General features: G+C 40.0%; 1 protein-coding gene across 1 annotated transcript in view; it reads left to right on the forward strand.

Moving 5' to 3' along the window:
* Nucleotides 1-3112: 3112 nt before the first annotated feature.
* The window catches only part of LOC134353207 (cation channel sperm-associated auxiliary subunit gamma-like), a 175624-nt gene continuing 156997 nt past the window's right edge, over nucleotides 3113-21739 (forward strand). The window contains exons 1-4 of the mRNA XM_063061224.1: nucleotides 3113-3268; nucleotides 9261-9314; nucleotides 18642-18789; nucleotides 19157-19230. Of these exons, the coding sequence (XP_062917294.1) occupies nucleotides 3113-3268; nucleotides 9261-9314; nucleotides 18642-18789; nucleotides 19157-19230 (432 nt within the window). The remainder of the gene's footprint in view (nucleotides 3269-9260; nucleotides 9315-18641; nucleotides 18790-19156; nucleotides 19231-21739) is intronic.

The raw sequence follows: 21739 nt of genomic DNA on the forward strand, positions 1-21739 counted from the left end.
CCAGGGTGCAGGGCCCACAGGTGAGGATCAGGCTCTGCAACATTTACTCCGCTCTTTGCTGCACTAAGGTGAGGCTGTGGGCCTGCTCCCCTACTCTGGGCTTTATGCCTGCGGGCTCCGTGACATTTTCCAATGCCGTGCGATGAATTGGAGCTGAGGCTGTGGGCCTGCTCTGGCCTTTGTGTCTATGGACTCACTTCTGCTCTGAATGCTGTTGCTAGCTTTTATTGTTTCCATGTGTTTCATTTTCCTCTCTATGCATATTTTTTAAAAATGGGTTCTTTTGGGTTTCTTGTTTTTATACAATCATAGAAATCTACAGCACATTACAGTCCCTTCGGCCCACAATGTTGTGCTGACCACGTAACCTACTCTAGAAACTGCTTAGAATTATCCTACTGCAAAAATGAGAAAATCTGGCGGATGCTGGAAATTCAAGCAACACATACAAAATGCTGGTGGAACACAGCAGGCCAGGCAGCATCGATAGGAAGAAGTACAGTCGAAGTTTCGGGCTGAGACCCTTTGTCAGTCCTGACGAAGGGTCTCGACCCAAAACGTCGACATTACCCGACTGCATAGCCCTCTAGTTTTCTAAGCTCCATGTCCCTATCTAAGAGTCTCTTAAAAGACCCTATTGTATCTGCCTCTACCACCATCGCTGGCTGTGCATTCCACAAACCCACCACTCTCTTTGTGGAAAAGCTTGCCTCTGATATCCCCTGTGTACCTATTTCCAAGTTCCTTAAAATATGCCCCCTCGTGTTAGCCATTTCAGCCCTGGGGAAAAAAGCCTCTGGCTATCCAAATGATCAATGCCTCTCATCATCTTATACAGCTCTGTCTTATCCTCCGTCGCTCCACTTATCTGGGTTGAATTCCATCTGCCACTTCTCAGCTCAGTTCGGCAACCTATCGATGTCCCACTGACAACCCACCAGACTATCCACAACACCCTCAACTTATGTGTCATCAGCAAACTTACTAACCCACCCTTCTACTTCCTTATCCAGGTCATTTATAAAAATTACAAAGAGGAGGGGGTCCCAGAGCAGATTCCTGCAGAACACCACTAGTCACTGTCCTCCATGCAGAATATGAACCATCTACAACCACCCTTTGCTTTCTGTGGGAAAGCTAATTCTGGACCCCATGCTTCCTTACTTTCTGAATAAGCCTTATCAAATGCCTTACTGAAATCCATATACACTACATCCACTGCTTTACCTTCATCAATAAATTGAATTGAATTGACTTTATTACTCATATCCTTCATATACATGAGTAAAAATCTTTATATCACATCTTTGTCTAAATGTGCAATGTGTTTTGTTATCTCCTCAAAGAACTCAATTAGGATCATAAGGCATGATCTGCCCTTGACAAAGACACGCTGACTATCTCTAATCAGGTTATGTCTCTCCAAATGCTCATAAATCCTGTCCCTTGGAATCTTCTTCAACAACTTGCCCACCCCTGAAGTAAGACTCAATGGTTTATAATTTCCTGGGCTATCTCTACTCCCTTTCTTGAACAAGGGAACAACATTTGCTACCTTCCAATCTTCTGGTATTTCTCCCGTCCATATTGATGATGCAAAGATCATCACCAGAGTATCAGCAATCTCCTCCCTCACTTCCTAGAGTAGCCTGGGATATATTTTGTCCGGTGCTCGTTACTTATCTAACTTAATGCTTTTCAAATGCTCCAGCACATCCTCTTTCTTAATGTCTATATGCTTAAGTGTTTCAGTCCACTGTAAGTCGTCCCCACAATTTTAAACCCTCCCCAATAGCATTAGCAAACCTTCCTCCCAGAATATTGGTTCCCCTCCAGTTCAGGTACACCCATCCCACTTGTACAGATCACTCCTTCCCCAGAAAAGGTTCCAATGATCCAAGAACTTGAAATCCTGCGACCTGCACCATCTCCTCAGCCACTCATTCATCTGCATTATCTTCCTGTTCTAACCTTCCCCAGCTTGTGGCACTGGGAGTAATCTGGAGATGACCACCTTGGAGGTCCTGCCCTTCAGCCTCTTTCCTAACTCCCTAAACTTACTGCACAGGAACTCTACCCCTCTCCTGCTTAAGCCATTGGGACCAACATGTACCACGACCTCTGGCTGCTCACCCTCCCCTTCAAGAATATTCTGCAACCGCCCAGAGACATCCTGGACCTTAGCACCCGGGAGGCAACCCACTATTCTGGTATCTCCTATCTGTTCCCCTAACTATCGAGTCCCCTATGACTATTGCTCTGCCCTGACTTCACTGTACCCTTCTGAGGCTCAGAAGCTGACCACAGTGCTATTGGTGTGGCTGCTGCTGTCTTGCCCAGATAAGTCGTCCCCCTCAGTGGTGTCCAAAGGGTATACCTATTGCTGAGGGGAACCTGCACTGGCTTGTAAGGAGACAAATTTCAAGGTGGTATAATGTAGACCTACTTTGATAATAAATATACTTTGAACTTTGAATGTGAAGCTAAAGCAAGTATAATATGCTAAACTATGCTAAACATTGTAACAAAATAAAGACCCCCATTAGAGTTGCTTTTTGTTCTAATTCTTAATTTCTGCCTAGGCAGGAGGCTATGTTCCTTCTTACTGTAGCTTTGAAGGTACTTAGGAGGATCTTCAAAGTCAGAGCAGAAGTTCTACTTAAATTCACTTGAGATTTCAGGAATTGGGGCACATACGTCAATGGCTGTGGTATTATCCGTGTTAAAATGACCTAAAAGATTGTAAAGCTCATTACTGATGATAGAATTCGTACCATGAAGATGGGTTTCTCCTCCACAAGATGGCTCTTCCAATGACAACTGATTTTGGTGGCACAAGGGCAAGCAGTCAGATCAATATTAAAATATTGCTCTAGATATTTTAAATAATTTAAGAATCAATATAGATTCACAATCAGATTTTCACTGTTCAAATATGTTTGATGTCTATGAAAATATTATTTACGGGACATGCCAATGGATTTGCGCAGTATTGAGAAGTCGGCAAAATGACTGTCAATTTTATAATCTTAATCTCTGTCCATCTCCAGGGTTGCCAGCCTACCTCACCCTTGCTATAATGTTTAAACTCTATGGTCTTCTTTTTTGGCCCATGTGCTTGGCTTACTACTGTGAATGGCACACAGACTTGAGCAAGTTTAGTAATCGTAAGGAATTCTCGGAAGCTATCCTACAACAACACCCAGCTGCCAACCTTGATCTTATATTTCAGAATTTAACTGACCAGGGTATTGACTCTGATGATGTAGTAAGTATATTTATGTTAATTCAGAGAACTGAGTTAACTTGTGCATGAATTTTTGAATTTGATGTATGGCTCCAGTTGATAAACTTCATTTCTTTTAGTTTTTAAGCTACTATTTCAATGATATGCTTTTGTGAGCATTTAACAGCTTCTTTGCGAACAATACATGGAAATAATTTATTATTGTACTTAATTAATTCTTATTGCCTATTACATCGCTAACATTTAGCACAGTAATGAAGGTCCTCCATCTCCGTCTGTCCATTCTGTCACACACAGATGGAGAAGAATTCTTCATTGCTGTTTCCATAATTGTTTTTTGAGCAGTCAGGATTGTTAGTCCTGAGCTGGACGCCCAGACCTGAAAGACTGGCCGACCACTCAGTCTGACCTCTAACCATTGACTTTTTTGGCATGGGTGACCCTATCAAGAGTCAAAGCACAAGGCCCCGACTCTAGCCAACATAGCTCTTCAGGTCATTGAGGCACGCAAGCCTCCAAAGCCCATGACAAGGTTGTGGTCCTTTTGGAGTACTTAATTAATGAACCAATCAAAGTCATTTAAAAAATAATTCTCATCACAAACAAGAGAAAATCAGATGCTGGAAATCCAAGAAATCCAACAAACACATGTAAAATGCTGGAGGAACTCAGCAGGCCAGTCGACATTTTGGGCCAAGACCCTTCAGGAGGACTGGAAAAGAAAAGATGAGGGTCGTCATCCTCCCCCCACCTTTTAAATCTACTCCTCATCTTTTTTTCTCCAAACCTGCTGAAGGGTCTTTTCCATTGATGCCGCCTGGCCTGTGAATTCCTCCAGCAATTTATATGTGTTGCTTAAAAATGTTTCTTTTTTTCCTCAATGATTTTATTTCAGAGACAGTTTACCCAATATTAACACAGAATAGCTATGGTTAGCTGGAAGCATATATTGTGGTGGGTTATGTTTTCAATGACTAGATAATTGCACTGCAGATTTCAGCAAGAGTACTGGAAAAGTTGATAACTATCTCACCTAGTTTTTTTTTTGCACAAAATGAAGAAAATTAACTTTTTTTCTCATATAAGACAACTTGTTTAATTGGAATAATTTCAGTTTAAGAATAAAATGTCTTTGTTTAAACAAAGAAAAGTGTACATAGTAAAATAAGTGGATTTAATCATAACAAGGACTCTGTGTTCATCCTGCAAGATAAAAGATAAATGATTCTATCCAAATTGCCTCATCTAATGTTAACTGGTTTGCCTTCAGTGTTAGGAATATCCTGGCTTATGCAGAATTTTATAGTTTTAGTTATACTTACAGTCCCTATTATTGTTGGGCAGAATGCACTGTGAGGTAGCTCCAAAAAAAGACTGCAAGTAACTAATATTTCATTTACAACAGACCTGTTCTTTTATCATTTGTTCTCTTGAATCCTTTCGGGATAAAATCTTTCTTAGATGCTCTTCTTCTCAGACTACATTTCCTCCAGTGGATGTTCTCATAAATCAAGATTCTGTTCCCATGAACTCGTCATTGGAGAATCTTCAGTGTTCTATATGTTTTGATTCTGTGAATATCTGCCAGTGACTCCCATGCTTTTTTTTACATTACTCCCAGATCTAACCAGTGTTTAGATTAATTTTTTAAAAAACAAAGAACTGTAGGAGTTGGAAGCCTGTAACTAAAAAAAAACGCTGAAAATATTTGGCAAGTCAATGAGCATCTGTAGGAAGAGAAACAGTTAATATTTCTGGTTGATGCTACTTGGTCCTGTTAACAGACCTTACTGTTATAATGATCTTCTATCATTCATAATCAGTTTCAGGTTTAATAACATTGTGAAATTTGTTAACTTTGCGGCAGCAGTACAATGCATGATATAGAGAAAAAACTGAAGTACAGTAAGTATGTATGTATATTAAATAGTTCAACTAAATAAGTAGTGCAAAGACATACATTTTTAAAGAAGTAGTGAATTAGTGTTCTTGGGTTTAATGTCCATTTAGAAATTGGATGGCAGAGGGGAAGAAGCTGTTCCTGAGTCGCTGAGTGTGTGCCTTCAGGCTCCTGTACCTCCTTCTGCAGCTTATTTTGATCCTGTGCGGTACCCCCCCCCGCCCCCCACCAATACCAGACGGTGATGCAGCCAGTCAGAATGCTCTCCATGGTACATCTGTAGACGTTTTCAACTGTTTTTGCTGACAAACCACATCTCCTCAAACTCCTAATGAAATATAGCCACTGTCTTGCCTTCTTCATAGTTGTATCGATATGTTAGGTCCCGGTTGGGGTCTCAGTGATGTTAACACCCAGAAACTTGAAATGGCTCACTCTCTCCACTTCTGATGACATCAGATTTATGTCTATATTAAATGATGAGAGGCATAGAGTAATAGAATATTTTTTTCCCATCGTGGTGTATAAAAAGAAACATATGTTCAAGATGAAAGAAGTTTTAAAGAGGAATTGAGAGGCAATATTTTTACATAGAGTGCACTTGATATCAAAGGACGTGGTGGAATCAAATACAATCACTAGGGTCAGTCCTGATGAACGATCTCAGCCTGGAATTTTGACTGTTTACTGTTTTCCGTAGATGCTGCCTGGCCTGCTGAGTTCCTCCAGAATTCTGTCTGTGTTGCACTAGGGTTAAGAATCATTTAGACAGGCTTTTGAATAGGCAGAGCACAGGAGGCTTTAGTGTGAGTCAACATGGATGCGATGGGCTGAAGGCCGTGTTTTGTGTTGTATGTTTCTATAAATTATGTGCCATCTTTCATGTTGGGGAGAAGCAGGAGAGTATGTTAACAATATTGCATTAAAATACATGTCAAGGATTATTACACTGTAGAAAGAGAAACAGTTAAAATTTCGGGTCAAAAAGCTTTCATTAGAGGTGGGAAATTCGGGAAAAAAAGTTAATTTTATTCTGCAAAGGTGGTGCAGAGGGATGGATAGGACATTAGGAATATTTCTGATGCGGCGAAGTTGAGATTAGCCGAGGGATTCCAGTGTTTACAGAGCTTCAGGTTAACATATTAATGAGGGGTGTGAGTGAGACGTGAAACAAAAGGACTTGTTAAAGCCAGATTTGGGAACAGCTTCTTTCCAACTGTGATAAGATTGCTGAATGGATCCTGACCTGGATCAGTGCCGTACCCTCCAAATAACCGGACTTGCCTCTTGGTGTTTTTGCACTACCTTACTTCCCATTTTTCTATTTTCTATTTATGATTTATAATTTAATTTTTTAATATTTACTAATTTTAACTATTTTTAATATTTGTAATCCAGGGAGTGTGAAGCGCAGAATCAAATATCGCTGTGATGATTGTACGTTCTAGTACCAATTGTTTGGCGACAATAAAGTATAAGGTATAAGTATAAGTATAAATATGGGCTAGAGATGTCTCTGAGCCTTAAGTCAAAAGAAAAATGCTAGAAGTAGCCAATGCATCAGTCTGTATCCGCGAAGCAAGAAGTGAACCAAGTTGATATTACAAAGTCATAACCTTTCAGAAGAAATGGCCAATAAAAAATTTGCAGATGCTAGAAAGCTGAAATAAAGATGCACATGGTTCTGATAAGAGTCTTGGACTGAAATGTTAACTGTTTCTCTCTTTTCATAGATGTTGCGTGTCCTGCTGAATATTTCCAGCATTTTCTGTTTTCTGATTCTAGAGATTCTTTGTTAGTGTCCATTTATTGGAACCAACAAGTATAACCCCACTATATAAGAGGGGGGAAGAGAGAAAACAGGAAGTGAATGATCAGTTAGCCTGATGTACATAGTAGAGAAACTGCTGGAATCTATTATTAAGGAAATAGTAAGGGGCATGTATAAAATGATAATGGAATTTGACAGTACCAAATATATTTATGAGATATAAGTTATGTTTGACAAAGCTGTTAAGATTTTTGAGGTTGTAACTAGCAAAATAGTTAATGGCACTCCAGTTGATATGTCTCTGTTCCTTCAAAGGACCTTCAATAAAATGTCCCAGAAGACATTACTAAACTCAATTAAAGCTCTCCGTACTGTAGCATACAATGTAGATTGATAATTGGTCAATGAACAGAAAGACCAGAGTAGGAATAATCTGGTGGTTCTTGTGTTGGGAGCTTGCATCCAGTGGGGTGCCTTAGGTATTGGTTTTGGGGCTCCAGCTATTCACAATCTAAATAAAAGCATAAGACATAGGAGAAGAATTAGGGCATTCAGCCCATTGAGTCATAGAAAAGCACAGCACGGAATCAGGCCCTTTGACCCATGTAGTCCATGCCAAAACATTTAAACTACGTACCTCCATCGACCTGCACCGGGATCATAGCCTTCCATACCCCTGCCAAACTTCTCTTAAACGTTGAAATTGAGCTCGTATACACCACTTGTGGTGGCAGTTCATTTCGCACTTTAATGACTCTGACTGAAGAAGTTTTCCCTCATGTTCCCCTTAAACTTTTCACCTTTCACCCTTAATTCATGACCACTAATTGTAGTCTCACCCAACCTTAGCGGAAAAAGCCTGCTTGCATTTACCTTATCTGTACCCCTCATAATTTTGTATACCTCTATCAAATCTCCTCTCAATCTCCTACAGTCCAAGGGATAAAGCCCTAACCTATTGAATCTTTCCTTGTAACTCAGGTCCTCCTGACCTGGCAGCATCCTTGTAAATTTTCTCTGTCTTCTCTGCCATTCCATCATGGCTGAGTTATTATCCCTCTCAACCCCATTGTCCTGTCTTATCCTTGTAACCTTTGGCACCCTGACTAATCAAAACCTATCATCTTCTGCTTTAAAGATACTCAATGACTTAGCCTCCACTGCTATCTGTGGCAGTGAATTCCACGGCTGCACCCACCACCCTCTAGCTAAATAAATTGTTCCTCATCTCTATTCTGAATGGACGTCCCTCAACATCAATGAATTTGATAAGTAGATCAAGGATAATGTGCTAATCATACAAACATGGGTTGTGGTGAACTTATAGGGTTGCTTGAGGGGAATATTGTAAGGTCATCCACATTGTTTAAAAGAAATGATGGGGAATATTTTTAAATGTAAAATAATTAAGAGTATTGGTGTTCAGAGGGATCCGAGAGTTGAAATCAAAGCTCTGTAAGACTGCAGTTATCATGTATATACATATGTTGGCCTTTATCTCTTTCACCAGTCAACTTCCCAGCTCTTCATTTCACCCCCTCCCTCCTCCTAGTTTCACTTATCATCTGCCACTTTGTACATTTTCTTCCACACCTCCACCTTATTAGTCTGACTTCTTCCACCTTCCTTTCCAGTCCTGATGAAGGGTCTCGGCCCGAAATGTCGACTGTTTACTCTTTTCCATAGATGCTGCCTGCCCCGCTGAGTTCCTCCAGCATTTTGTGTGTGTTGCTTTGGATTTCCAGCATCTGCAGATTTTCACATTTTCATGTGTATAATCTGCCTTTTACTCAGCTGGGTGTACTGAGGAATGCAGAAAGTGCCAAATCAGATAACAATTCCACATCATGAAGCTCAATAGAAATGAAGAACTGACATGAATAGAAATCTAAAGACCTCTCAGTGACTCACAGAGCTTAATTTGTCTGTGCCTAAAAAAAAACGAGGTAAAAGCATTTGTACTTTCAGAAGAACTTTGACTTTGGGGAAAATAGTTCTGATATACAATCTTGTTGATGTTTCTTTTTATTTCTTGCTGAATATTATGGATATGAGAATATTTGCTGTTTGCTTTGGGCCACCATATACAAAGAGTAAAAGTCCTTTGTAACAATGTTACCTAATTTTTTAATCTTGTGTTCAGAGCCCAATCAGCTTTTTAAAATTTATGCAAAATTCCCAAATTATAAAGGCTTATTAGGAAAAGACTATTGATTACTTTTGGCACTTGGAAGTTCACGTAGATATGTATTTGTTACTTAAATTATTTTGTTGATTGCAAGATCAATTTTTAGTGTTAAGTAATTTGCACAATTTAACTAAATCTTTTTTTTTACTTTCAGCACTACTATGCTTTCCCTTATTTCATAAAGATAACATTATCCTGTCAAAATCAGGTACTGTGCTATTTATTAAAATCATACAGCACTTACAACTTTCTGCATTTATATTTATTAATAATAACAGGGATATTAAGACTTTTGAAGTGGGTTTTGAAGAGGAGCTGGAATTAAAAACAGTTAGTTGTTGGTCTGAAATCAGCAGCTAAGGGACTATAGATGAAGAATTTTATAGAAATGGGGAGGACGAGGCCAAAGAGAAATTAAGCTCAAGTGTAAGAGTTCAATTTCTTCTGGAATAGGAACATGTGTAATACAGTGTTGTGAAAGTGGTGCAAGTTTAAAAAATGGGTATCGTTATTTTGCATGAGCTATGCCTAGATATTGGATTTTATTATTTTTGGCGCATTAAAGCATTGTTGTCTATAACACCAACTCCAAACTTTTTAAAAAAGGTCATAAATGCTGTAACCAAATATACAGCAGGATTAGTGCGGAGTCCATTTGAAAAAGGTTTGTTGAGTCACGACCTATGGTGTTCCAATGGAAGCCCTTGCAAATTATTGCACTCAGTGCCAAGTTAAAGCATGACAGTCAGAAGAGGATGTCTGCCTTAAAAGAATTCTTCATGGAAGCCAGGCATTGGGATTGCCTTAGAAGAGAGAGCAGCAAGAAGAGTGCATCAAGGTTCTCAAGGAGAGGTCTTGAAATGCTGGTGATTGAGGCACAGGCCACAGTGGAGAACTTGTGTACAAAGAGAAATGATAAGGTTTTTAGATATCATTGGCTGGAATTGGAAATCAGGACATTGGACCTGGGTGAAGGGTTTTGGGAGCCCTAAAGTAAGCACATGTTGAAGATGAAGTATCAAAGTAAATTACCCAGCTTTGGTCTGATCTCTATTAAGTACTGCTGAAGATGTGCTCCAAGTCCACATTCAAAGACAATACAAACACATCTGAGAAATACAGAACTAATTTCGGAAATACAGGACCCAAAACAAATTTTGCAGTATTTTGAATCCAATATTCAAAGATGTTTCTTTAATTGAAATTGATTCATGTAGCATATAAAAATATAAGTTGTCCTATTTTGAGTGTGGGTGCTTGTTATTGCAATGTTAATTCTGATTTTTTTTCTGCTCAAATGCCTCAGTCAGGAAAGGCTTACAAACTTCTGTCTGGAAGAGAACTATATAGAGTGAAAACTGATGTGGATATCAAAACTTGCTTCCTGATATTTATAAAAATAATAATTTAAGATTGATTGTTATAGCAGCCGTAGTCATTTTTTGAGTGTAACCACATGTAGGTCAAACTGACTGCACTGGAACTTCCATTTGCTAGTGAGGTATTTTTTTTAGATGAATAAATCCCTAGTCCCTTATAAAGTCAACAATGATGATGAGGCTTGATGACTTTTACTGCTGAACGATTAATAAGAATTATCCTGGGAAGAAGTAGAAATGTTTTGGTTGAAATAATGAGGAGAAGCACATTAAATACTTGCAAGTATTTAATTAAGTACAGGTATTGTTTGAGGTAGTTAGAGCAAAATTCTTAATGATTTTTCTTAGGGAAGAACAGTGGCGGAGTTTGTAGTGCTGTTTTCGCTCAAGTTCGGCGAATGGGTTCAAACCTAAACTCCGGTACAGGCCATATGGAGCTTGCCTATTTTCTCTGACACTGCTGGGATCTCCCCAGGTGATCCAATTTTCTTCACACGTCAAAGTCAAAGTTAATTTTGTTGTAAGCAAGGTGTAGGCACAAGTGCAAAGAAAAACTTACTTGCAGCAGCATTGCAGGCACATAGCATCATATAAACAGCATTCACAAGGAAAGTATAACTAAAATATAAATTATACACTATATCTACAAGATCAATTGTTACAGCTGATTGCAGATTACAACTGTAATGATTACAGCGGGCTCAAGAACCAAATGGTTGAAGGAAAGTAGTTGTTCTTGAGCCTGGTGGTATGGGACTTCAGGTTTCTGTAACTCCAGACTGCTGATAGCTGTGAAAAGATGGGGATTGTTGATGATAGAGGCTGCCTTCTTCAGGCAGTGCTTCCTGGAGATACTACTGATGGTGGGGAGGGACGTGCCTGTAATGTATTCGGCAGAGCCCACTATCTGTAGCTTCTTGTGTTTTTGTACATTTGAATTGCTATTCTTTGTAACTCCAAAAATCATTCGAAAGAAAAACATGGGAGACTGAGGATAATGTAGGTGCTCTTCATTTTTATTTAAGCAAGGTGCGCACATATGAGGTGGTGACATAATGATGAATGCCATTCATGTACTTTTACGTATAACCCGTAATGAATTGGGTAAACAAAGAATGCTTAATCAAACAATATATTTACAATATTACTCAAATATTACTAAAATATTAAATGCACAACACCCTTCCTACTTATCTATAACCTCCAATTCAATATAGAATGCACCTGAACTCAAATGTGCAATGTATTGCTCTCTAGTCATTTATATATAATGGCAGGTGAGACTTGCGGCTGTGAAACAATCTCAGGTTCTGAGGCCTCGTCGTGGTGGCTGTAGGAGTTGACGGTAGGACTGCAAGAAGTGGTTCTGACAGCTCAGGACTTCCTTCTTCTCTAACAATTGACTGCTGTCTTCAACTAATTGATGTGTCGTCTCCAAGTGATATCGGATGCAATCTCCAATGTGTAGGAGAGCAGTCTGGTTCTGTCCTTAATCTTTCCAAATACCCATTTTTGATCACCTCTGTAGTCTCTTGCCTCGACTGGTTGATTTGCATTGGTGAGAATCTGACCTCCTTATTTGAGAATCCTTAAGTTTGTCTTAGCTACATATCCAGCATACTCCTTCTGAGATTGGGTCTGAGCAGATCCAAGCTTGAGCGCAAGGGACAACCCAGAAGCAGCATAACTGGTGAGTTGTTGGTTGTGGAGTGTGCTGCATTGCCATCTACAAGGAGGAAATTGGCAAAATCCAGTTTCAGTGTCAGTGTGGTGTGTTCTGCTGACATTGCTTGTAGTGCGTTCTTTAGACTCTGGATGAACCTTCTAGCCAAGCCAATTGTGGCTGGGTGGTGTGGTGCACGTGTAATATGTCTTATTCCATTCATTTCCAAGAATGACTGGAACTATTCTGCAACAAACTGTGGTCCATTGTTACTGACTAAGTGTTCTGGAGCACCAGTCCTTGAGAAGAGGCTTCTCAACATATCAGCAGTGTGCAAGGCCATTGGGAGCCCTTCTGGCCACTTTGTGGCTGCATCCACTACTACCAAGAAATTTGTGCTCATGAACAGTCCAGCAAAGTCCCCATGAATCTTCTGCCAGGGAAATGCAGGACATTCACAGGGATGGCATCTTCTGGATGTTTTAGCATCCTGAGCCAGCTGCTCGATCTGCTGATGTATCTCAGGCCACCAGACGAAGCTTTGAGCCAACCCTTACATTTTGACCATGCCTAGATTTTCTCCAGCTCCTCAATACTTTAGCTCTCAGCTTCTACAACTTGCAACCCCTGTCAAGGGCAAGTTCAGCTTGGTGATGGTAAAAATGAGGGGGGGACTAGAAATTCTGCTACATATTTCAGCTATTTTGAGTTATCATTTAAACCTGAGATAGTGTGCGGTCTTTCTGTTTTCCCTTTGGATCATCTCTGCCGTAATTGGGAGACTTTTGATTTGCATTGGGGAGAATTCTTCAAGAGGAGTGACCTCTTTTGTAAAGTTTTTGGGTATTTCCTTTTCCAAGGATAAATGTAATAATCTATTAGCATTTCCATAGTTACTTTTTCCTCTTGAATTCAGTCATGTAATTGTGTCCTCCAAGAAACAGCCCATCCATGCATTTGTGCAGCTGCTGTTGTAAAACACCCTTTTCTGGATTGAAAATGGACACCAGTGGTTGGTTATCAGCAATAAGGGTAAACGCTCTCCCTAAAGGTCCTGAATAAAATGTTTTGCACCCCAGACTCAAGGCCTCTCAGTCAATCTGTACTTGATTCTTCTCTGCAATGGGTAAGGGTATTTGATGCAAAGCCTATGCAGTGTTCACTTCTGTCGCTCATAACATGTGACATGACTGCACATACCACAAGGTGAAGTGTCACAGGCAAGCTTCATTGGATGACGTGGATCATAATGAGTACAGCTACCTCGTACTGCTTTGTTTATTGACATTCCTTCCCGATCTTTAGTATTAAGCTCAAGGATTGAAGCACAGTAGCCAGGTTTGGCAGGTAATTGACAAATCCAAAGGAATGCAACTGTGACATGTCTTTTGGTCCTGGGGCATCCACCACTTATCACAGCACAGTTGTGTAATCCTTATGTGTCAATGGTCTGACCACAGTAAGTGATGCTTAGTTTAAAGAATTCACACTTGTTGTGTCATGCTCTGAGCCTATAATCTTCTCATCTTTTCAACACTGTCTTGAGATTTTGGAGATGTTCCTTGTTCTCCTTACTGGTAACAATGATGTGATCCAGATAACATCTGGATGAACACCCAGTGCCTGGGCACCTTTACAGCACTTGGTCCATAGCTTTCTGCCAGTGTGCAGCTGTGGATGCTACCCCAAAAATAAGCCTATTATAGTGATAAAGCCCTTTGTGTGTGTTTATAGTGAGAAACACTTTGAAATCTTCTTCCATCTCCATCTGTATGTAGGACTCGGCAGAAGTTCACTTTGCAAAGTGTTTTCTCCAGAAAGGTCTGCAAAAATATCCTCTATATGAGCAAAGGGTATTGACCTACTTTCAGTACTGGTTTAATGGTGACCTTGAAATCACCACAGATATTGACAAGACCTGTTCTTGGCTACTGGTACTATTGGGGTTGCCCATGGGCTCCATTCAACCTTGAAAAGAATTCCTTCAGCTTCCAAGTGATCTTGCTTACTGGCTACTCTTGATGGATGGTATAAGGAACTGAATGGACTTTTCAAAACTTGGGTGTGGCATTGTCAGTTAACACTATTTTACCTTTGATACCCTTGAGTTTTCCAGTGCCATCCTCGAACACTGATTTGGCATCAGCCATTACCTTTCTTATTTCGCTTTCAGTTGATCCAATCAGGCTGTTATTGTCTCAGCTACTCATGTCCCCACAATGCTAGCCTTTCTGTTTTTACCACATACAAGCCCATTGTGACTTGTTGGTTGTTGTATTTCACTATTAAAAATATCATTCCCACAGAAGGTATCTTTCCTCCAGTATAAGTTCTTAGTTGGATATCTGCAGGCTTCAGTTCAGTATCTTTGAAATCTCATTGTTAATCATTTTGTGAAATGACTGAAACAGCTGAACCAGTGTCCTATTCCATTTTAACTAATTGGCTGTTCATTTCTGGTGTAAACCATATTTTTTGTCTCTTGTTAGTTTTCACATTGTAAATCCTAAGGCTGCTCAGTCCTGCTTCACTCTCCACATTATCAGATTTTTTGTCAAAAGCAGACATTCAAAGATTCAAAGTACATTTATTATCAAGGTATATATGTAGTATACAACACTGAGAATGTTAAACATCAAACCATAGTCTTGAAACAGTCCAGGAATGTTCAGTTTAGTTGAGTTCAGATGAATTTATCTCTGTGTCATTTGTGGACTGCAAGCCACAGAACCTGTCTATGCCGAAGTGCCCCGATCAAAATTGCACAAAAAGCAATTTGTTTTAAAATGTGCTTATCACCACTGTTGCATTTTGTAAAACCAAAGCTAATTGAAAGAAAAACACAGAATGTTTGTTTCATTCTTACTTTTTTGAGGTGTGCACATATTATGTGGTGTCAACATGATATATGCTATTTACGTAGTTTTACATATAAACTCTCATGACAGCAAAGAATGCTTAATTAAACAATATATTTGCAATATTACTCAAATATTGCAGCTTAATGTGAAAAAGACTAAGGAGCTGGTGGTAGACCTGAGGAGAGCTAAGGTACCGGTGACCCCAGTTTCCATCCAGGGGGTCAGTGTGGACATGGTGGAGGATTACAAATACCTGGGGATACGTATTGACAATAAACTGGACTGGTCAAAGAACACTGAGGCTGTCTACAAAAAGGGTCAGAGCCGTCTCTATTTCCTGAGGAGACTGAGGTCCTTTAACATCTGCCGGACGATGCTGAGGATGTTCTACGAGTCTGTGGTGGCCAGTGCGATCATGTTTGCTGTTGTGTGCTGGGGCAGCAGGCTGAGGGTAGCAGACACCAACAGAATCAACAAACTCATTCGTAAGACCAGTGGTGTTGTGGGGATGGAACTGGACTCTCTGACGGTGGTGTCTGAAAAGAGGATGCTGTCCAAGTTGCATGCCATCTTGGACAATGTCTCCCAGCCACTATATAATGTACTGGTTGGGCACAGGAGTACATTCAGCCAGAGACTCATTCCTCCCAAGATGCAGCACAGAGCGTCATAGGAAGTCATTCCTGCCTGTGGCCATCAAACTTTACAACTCCTCCCTTGCAGGGTCGGACACCCTGTGCCAATAGGCTGGTCCAGAACTTCATAATTTACTGGAATAATTTACATATTACTATTTAACTACTTATGGTTCTATTACTATTTATTATTTAAGGTGCAACTGTAACGAAAACCAATTTCCCCCTGAGATCAATAAAGTATGACTATGACTATGATTATATAACTGAAATATTAAATACAAACATGAATTAACATAATGGATCAGAGTATTTTCAATAGTAGATCTTTAGAGGTTTGGTAGTGTTCAGTGACAAATTGAACCTCTCCAATCTTGTAAGAAATTAAACATGCTGGTGCAGATTCCTTATAGTTGCATCTATGTGTGATGCTCTGGACAGGCCATCTGATATGTTAATGCCCAGGAATTTAAGCTGCTGACTCTTTCCCCTGTTGATCCCCAAATATTGACTGGCATATGTCATTCCTCTTTCTGAAGTTAACAGTCACCTCTTCAGTTTTACTGACATTGAGCAAATAATCATTGTTGCAGCACCACTCAACCAGGTATCCTGTCTCTCACCGATAGGCTGACTCGTCACCACCTGTGACTCGTACAACAACAATGGTGTTGGCAGTGATTTTATGTATGACATTTGAGCTGTGGTTAGACACACAGTATTGTTTGTGTGTAGAGAGTAGAACCTGTGGACTAAGCACTCAGTTATGTTGTTGGTAGGTGAGGAGGTGATGTTACCAACTCTCACTGAATGAGGTCTGTCAAAGAGGAAATCAAGTACCCAGTTGCAGAGGAAAGTGCAGGGGCCCCAGTCTTTCAGCCATGATGAGTTTGGATGAGATGATTATGCTGAATGCTGAGTTGTAGTTGATGTGCAGAAGCCTGACATAAGAGTTTTTGTTATTCAGATAGTCCAGAGTAGAATCACAGCTGTTCTGGCAGAAGGCAAATTGAAGCAGATCCAGGTAATCACAAAGACAGGAGTTAATTCATGCCATAACTAACCTCAAGAAGCACTTCATTATGTTTGATGCAAATGTAACCAGATGGCAGTCACTGAGGCAGGTCACTTTGCTCTTTGTGCATTGGTGCAAATGATATCCCTTTGCAGCAGGGAGAAGTTGAATACTCCAGCCAGTTGGTCTGTGCAGGTCTTTAGTGCTTGGCCAGTTATGTTGTCTGGACTAGACGCCTTTTGAAGATGTTCCTTCTTGAAGGACCCTCAGATGTCAGTCTCAGATTACGCTGGACAAGAAAAATTTTGCTTCCCGAATACTTTTGGGTGTATCTTATAGACATTGGGCTGCTGATCATGAAAATCACTGTGAAATTTCCCTATCATGCACCATTTTGATGGGATCTTATAGAAACATACAAAATTTTGAAACGGATAGATATGATAGAAGTAGGAAAGTTGTTTCCATTGGTAGGTGAGACTAGAACTTAGCGACATTGCCTCAAGATTTAGGATGGAAATGAAGAGAAACTGTTTTTTTCCCAGAGAGTGGTGAATCTGTGGAATTCTCTGTCCAGGGAAGCAGTTAGATAGGATTTTACATAGTAAGGGAATTAAGGGTTATGGGGAAAAGGCAGGTAGATGGAGCTGAGTTTACAGACAGATCATCCATGATCTTATTGAATGGCGGGCAGGCTAGTTGGGCCGGATGGCCTACTCTTGCTCCTATTTCTTATGTTCTTATTTTTGAAATTGCTTATATTTGTTATTTCAATTCATAATTCAAGTCAGGATAACTGATGTTAAGATTAAGGAAGGCACTTTTGTGGGTCCGCAAATCAAACTGGTCATTAATGACAGGCAATTCGAAGAACTTCTCGTGGGATCAGAGGAAATCGCATGGAAGGCATTCAAGTATGTTGCTGAAAATTTTCTTGGCAACTACAGAGCACCAAACTATATGCAACTGGTTGACAACATGATATAAGCATACAAAGCCATGAAGTGCAACATGTCACTAAAGATTCATTTTCTGCATTCCCATTTAGACTTCTTCCTTGCAAATCTTGGCACTGTCAGTGACGAGCTCGGTGAAAGGTTTCACTAGGACATTGTGGTCATGGAGAAACAGTATCAGGGCAACTGGAATCCATCAGTGCTGACTGATTATTGTTGGACACTTAAGTGAGAAGCCTCAGACACTGAGTACAAATGAAAATCATCAACAAAATATTTTTAGCTTAGTTGAACTATTTCAAAGCGTCAGCACTGTTATGCAATTAAAGGCATTATATTCAATAAAAGTTAATTTCTTGTTTCTCTAAATTCCTATGTGATACAAGTAGTCTGAAATTATATTTGTGTTCAGCTTCAAGTGGTCTATAATAAAGAAAAAAAGTACTGAAGAAACAACACTTGGGGGTAAAAATTGTTGCGCAGTGTTGTACGGTCATCTAGAGATGTGGGTCTCATATGGGTGTGTCATAATTCTGCCTATCAAAGCATGGATAAAAGGCTTTGAGCTCATCTGGAAGTGATGGACTATTTAGTGGGCGTTGATGGAATGTGGGGAAATAATTTGCTATGAAATTTACTGGGTGAATATGATTGCTCTGTGAACTGGTTGACTTAATGAGCCAAAATGGCTGCCATGGAAATGTGGAGAGGTGAAGCAATAATCAAATACCTAAAAAGCTTTGTAAATGAATAACGTAGCCAAAATATTTGTGAATTCATCTTCTTTTGGTCACAAAATGATCGATTTTTAAACTTTTATTTATCATTTGATCATTTTATTTTACTACAGAATAATTTCTGACTATGTTGAAAATCTGTACTTGATTTCTGATTAACTCCGTGGTAGGTTAATCAATATTTCCATTATTACGTACCTTTGTCTGTTTGCTCATAATATTACTCTTAAACTGTTTGTTTTTATTCACATACTGTAATTCCCTGTTTTGCAACAATTTTTCTTTTTAGAAAGAAAATGAAATAGCTGCTCGATCTGCGTACCTTCAGGGGATGTGTCCTATTGTCAATATAAAATTTCAACCCCCCGTCAATTCAATTTACAATCTGCCAGAGTTGCTGGAGATGTCCCTAACTGCAGCAGCAATAGCTAATGATGGTGAGTATACTGTACAAATAAAATGTGCAACTGGAGATGAAGGCAATGCAACAATATTAAAAGAAAATTCGACCACCAAATAAAAAGGGAAAAATATCAGAGGACCAAAGCATAGTTTTTTCACCCATATTTCGATCAAAGATTGTACCAGATGACTGCATGATTGTTGATGTAACTCTCCTATTTAAAAATACAGCATGGGAGAGAGCCATGCATTAATTCTAATCTGCAGAGGGCAATAAATGGCTTGAAGGAAGTCAACAGGCCTGTGGTATGACTGCTAAGTCTTTTCTAGTGCTGTTTCCCCATACTGAAAAGATAAAAATCAAGTTTAGCACTTATTAGGCTGTTTTATTTTTAACTTTAGTCCAACGGTCCAAAGCGGGAGCTGTAGTCAGCTTCAAAGTTGGCAAAGGCGGTGTGGAGCTATTTGATAGTGGCGTGAGTTTAAATTTGTAGGTCAGCTTGGCCTAAACGCCATCAGTCTGAAACATTATTCTCCCTGGGTAAAGCATGCTTGAAATCAAGACCTAACGTTACAGACAAAAACATATACATACCCTGTAGTTACCTGGTTTGTAATTATGTGTGCATAATAAAGAACTTCAGTTCAAGGGGTTCACCTGGAACCAGAAACCACCATGGTGACATGGTTGTGCATGCACGGGGTTGAGCAGCAGTTCAGTAATAAAATATTCTAAAGTAAACCCATGCCGAGTTTATACTTATTGTGACATCAAACCAAGCTATCGGACGATTGATGCTAATTGGAGAAACAAGAGAGACAATGGAGAAACATTCAAAATGCTAATAAGAGAGGAGAGAGGGATTAACGGAAAAGAAACACAATTCAGAATATTGACAGACCAGTTACTTTGAACCTGAACTGTTTGAAGTTTGATGGACAGGTGATACCCCAGCAGGGGGATAAAAAGAACAGGTTCGCTAAGGCACACGACACGCCACGAGATAACGAGACCCTGGAAGAGCGGTGTGCCCCCACAAGTTGGTGGGAGTTTGGAGGTCTGATTCGCGGGAACTGACCATAGGCTCACAGGGTGTAAAGGTACGATCAGTGGGAACCTGGTGTGTGTGTCCGCCCTTGCCTGGGTGCCGGGTTCACCACGGAAGAACGATCGTATCCGGAACAGAGGGGTCACAGTCGGTGACCACAGCGGAATAGAAGACAGCAAAGGGGGTCTGCCCGAAACCAACTGTGAAGACATCAAAGGTCTGACTGAACCAAATTGCATTCCCCCCACCCCAACAGCACAACAGTGATTACTGCGAACTGTGCTAAGCTGAACTGAACTCTGCGTCACTTAAGACTGATCATTTTACCCCTAGACTGCGATAGAGCTTGGTTGATCCCTATTACCCTAGTTCTGTGTACATGTGTGTATTATCATTGCTAACCTGTTGCATTTATATCCTTACGATTAGAGTACTGTGTTACTTATTTCTTTAATAAAACTTTATTAGTTTCTAGTAATCCAGACTCCAACGAGTGGTCCATTTCTGCTGGTTTGGCAACCCAGTTACGGGGTACGTAACATTATTAAGAACAAACATAACACCTGGTTTATCTCTTTTTAGAACATTGGTTTTATATGGTTTATTTTTAAAAGAAAGTTAATTCTACATAAGCTGGACTCTAAGCGAGTATAATAAGAATTAAAAAGTCACTTACTATCTTTCACAAAAAGGACAGACTATAACTCTCAGTTTTTTCCAGTTCTTTGAGGTGTGATCACTGCTATAATGCAGGAAATTTGCACAAATGGGGAACAGTCAAGTAACAATACGAAAAGACCAAATAATCTGTTTTAGTGATGCTGGTTAAGGATAAATGTTGGCCAGGACACAGATTAATTTACAATAATGGTATCCTTTATGTACACCAAAAAAGCGTGTGGTTTAACATTTCACTCAAAAGGTAGCACAGATTGCTCGTGCCTGTTAGAGACTGTAACTTGGGAATTCTTAGAACTTGATGCTAGAGATTTTAGAATTAGTTTTTATGTGATTTAGAATTAGTATTCTAATTAATAAGGTGAAAAGAAACATTAAAATAGCCAAGAACTTATTACATTTGTTTTCAGCACCATTTACTTGGGAGATCATGATGGGCTTGGATAGGTACTTTGGAACGATTTGAGGGAAACAAGGGATAATACTGCACTCATGGAGTCATGGAGCTATATAGCATGGAAACAGGCTCTTCGGCCCAACATGCCAGCTAATATTTCCTATCCAAGCTACCTCATGACATTTTTTTAAGTTAGTATAGCATAACCTACTAGTCATAACCAGTAAATTTGCTTTGGTTTTTAAAAGAAAATATTTATTGAGATACAGTGCGGAATAGGCACTTCTGGACTTGCGTGCCATGCAGTCGCAGTCCCCCGAGTTAACCCTGGCCTAATCATGGGACAATTTACAATGACCAATTAACTTACCTACTGGTACATCTTTGGACTGTGGGAGGAAACCCCATGTGATTACGGGGAGAATGTACAAACCCCTTACAGGCAGTGGTGGGAATTGAACCCTGGTCGCCTGTAGAAACATAGAAACATAGAAAATAGGTACAGGAGTAGGCCATTCGGCCCTTCGTGCCTGCACTGCCATTCAGTATGATCATGGCTGATCATCCAACTCAGAACCCTGTACCTGCCTTCTCTCCGTACCCCCTGATCACTTTAGCCACAAGGGCCATATCTAACTCCCTCTTAAATATAGCCAATGAACTGGCCTCAACTGTTTCCTGTGGCAGAGAATTCCACAGATTCTCCACTCTCTGTGTGAAGAAGTTTTTTTCTCATCTCGGTCCTAAAAGGCTTCCCCTTTATCCTTAGCCTGTGACCCCTCGTTCTGGACTTCCCCAACCTCGGGAACGATCTTCCTGCATCTCGCCTGTCCAAACCCTTTAGGATTTCATACGTTTCAA

Source organism: Mobula hypostoma, chromosome 10 (assembly GCF_963921235.1).
Source record: "Mobula hypostoma chromosome 10, sMobHyp1.1, whole genome shotgun sequence".
NCBI lineage: Eukaryota > Metazoa > Chordata > Chondrichthyes > Myliobatiformes > Myliobatidae > Mobula > Mobula hypostoma.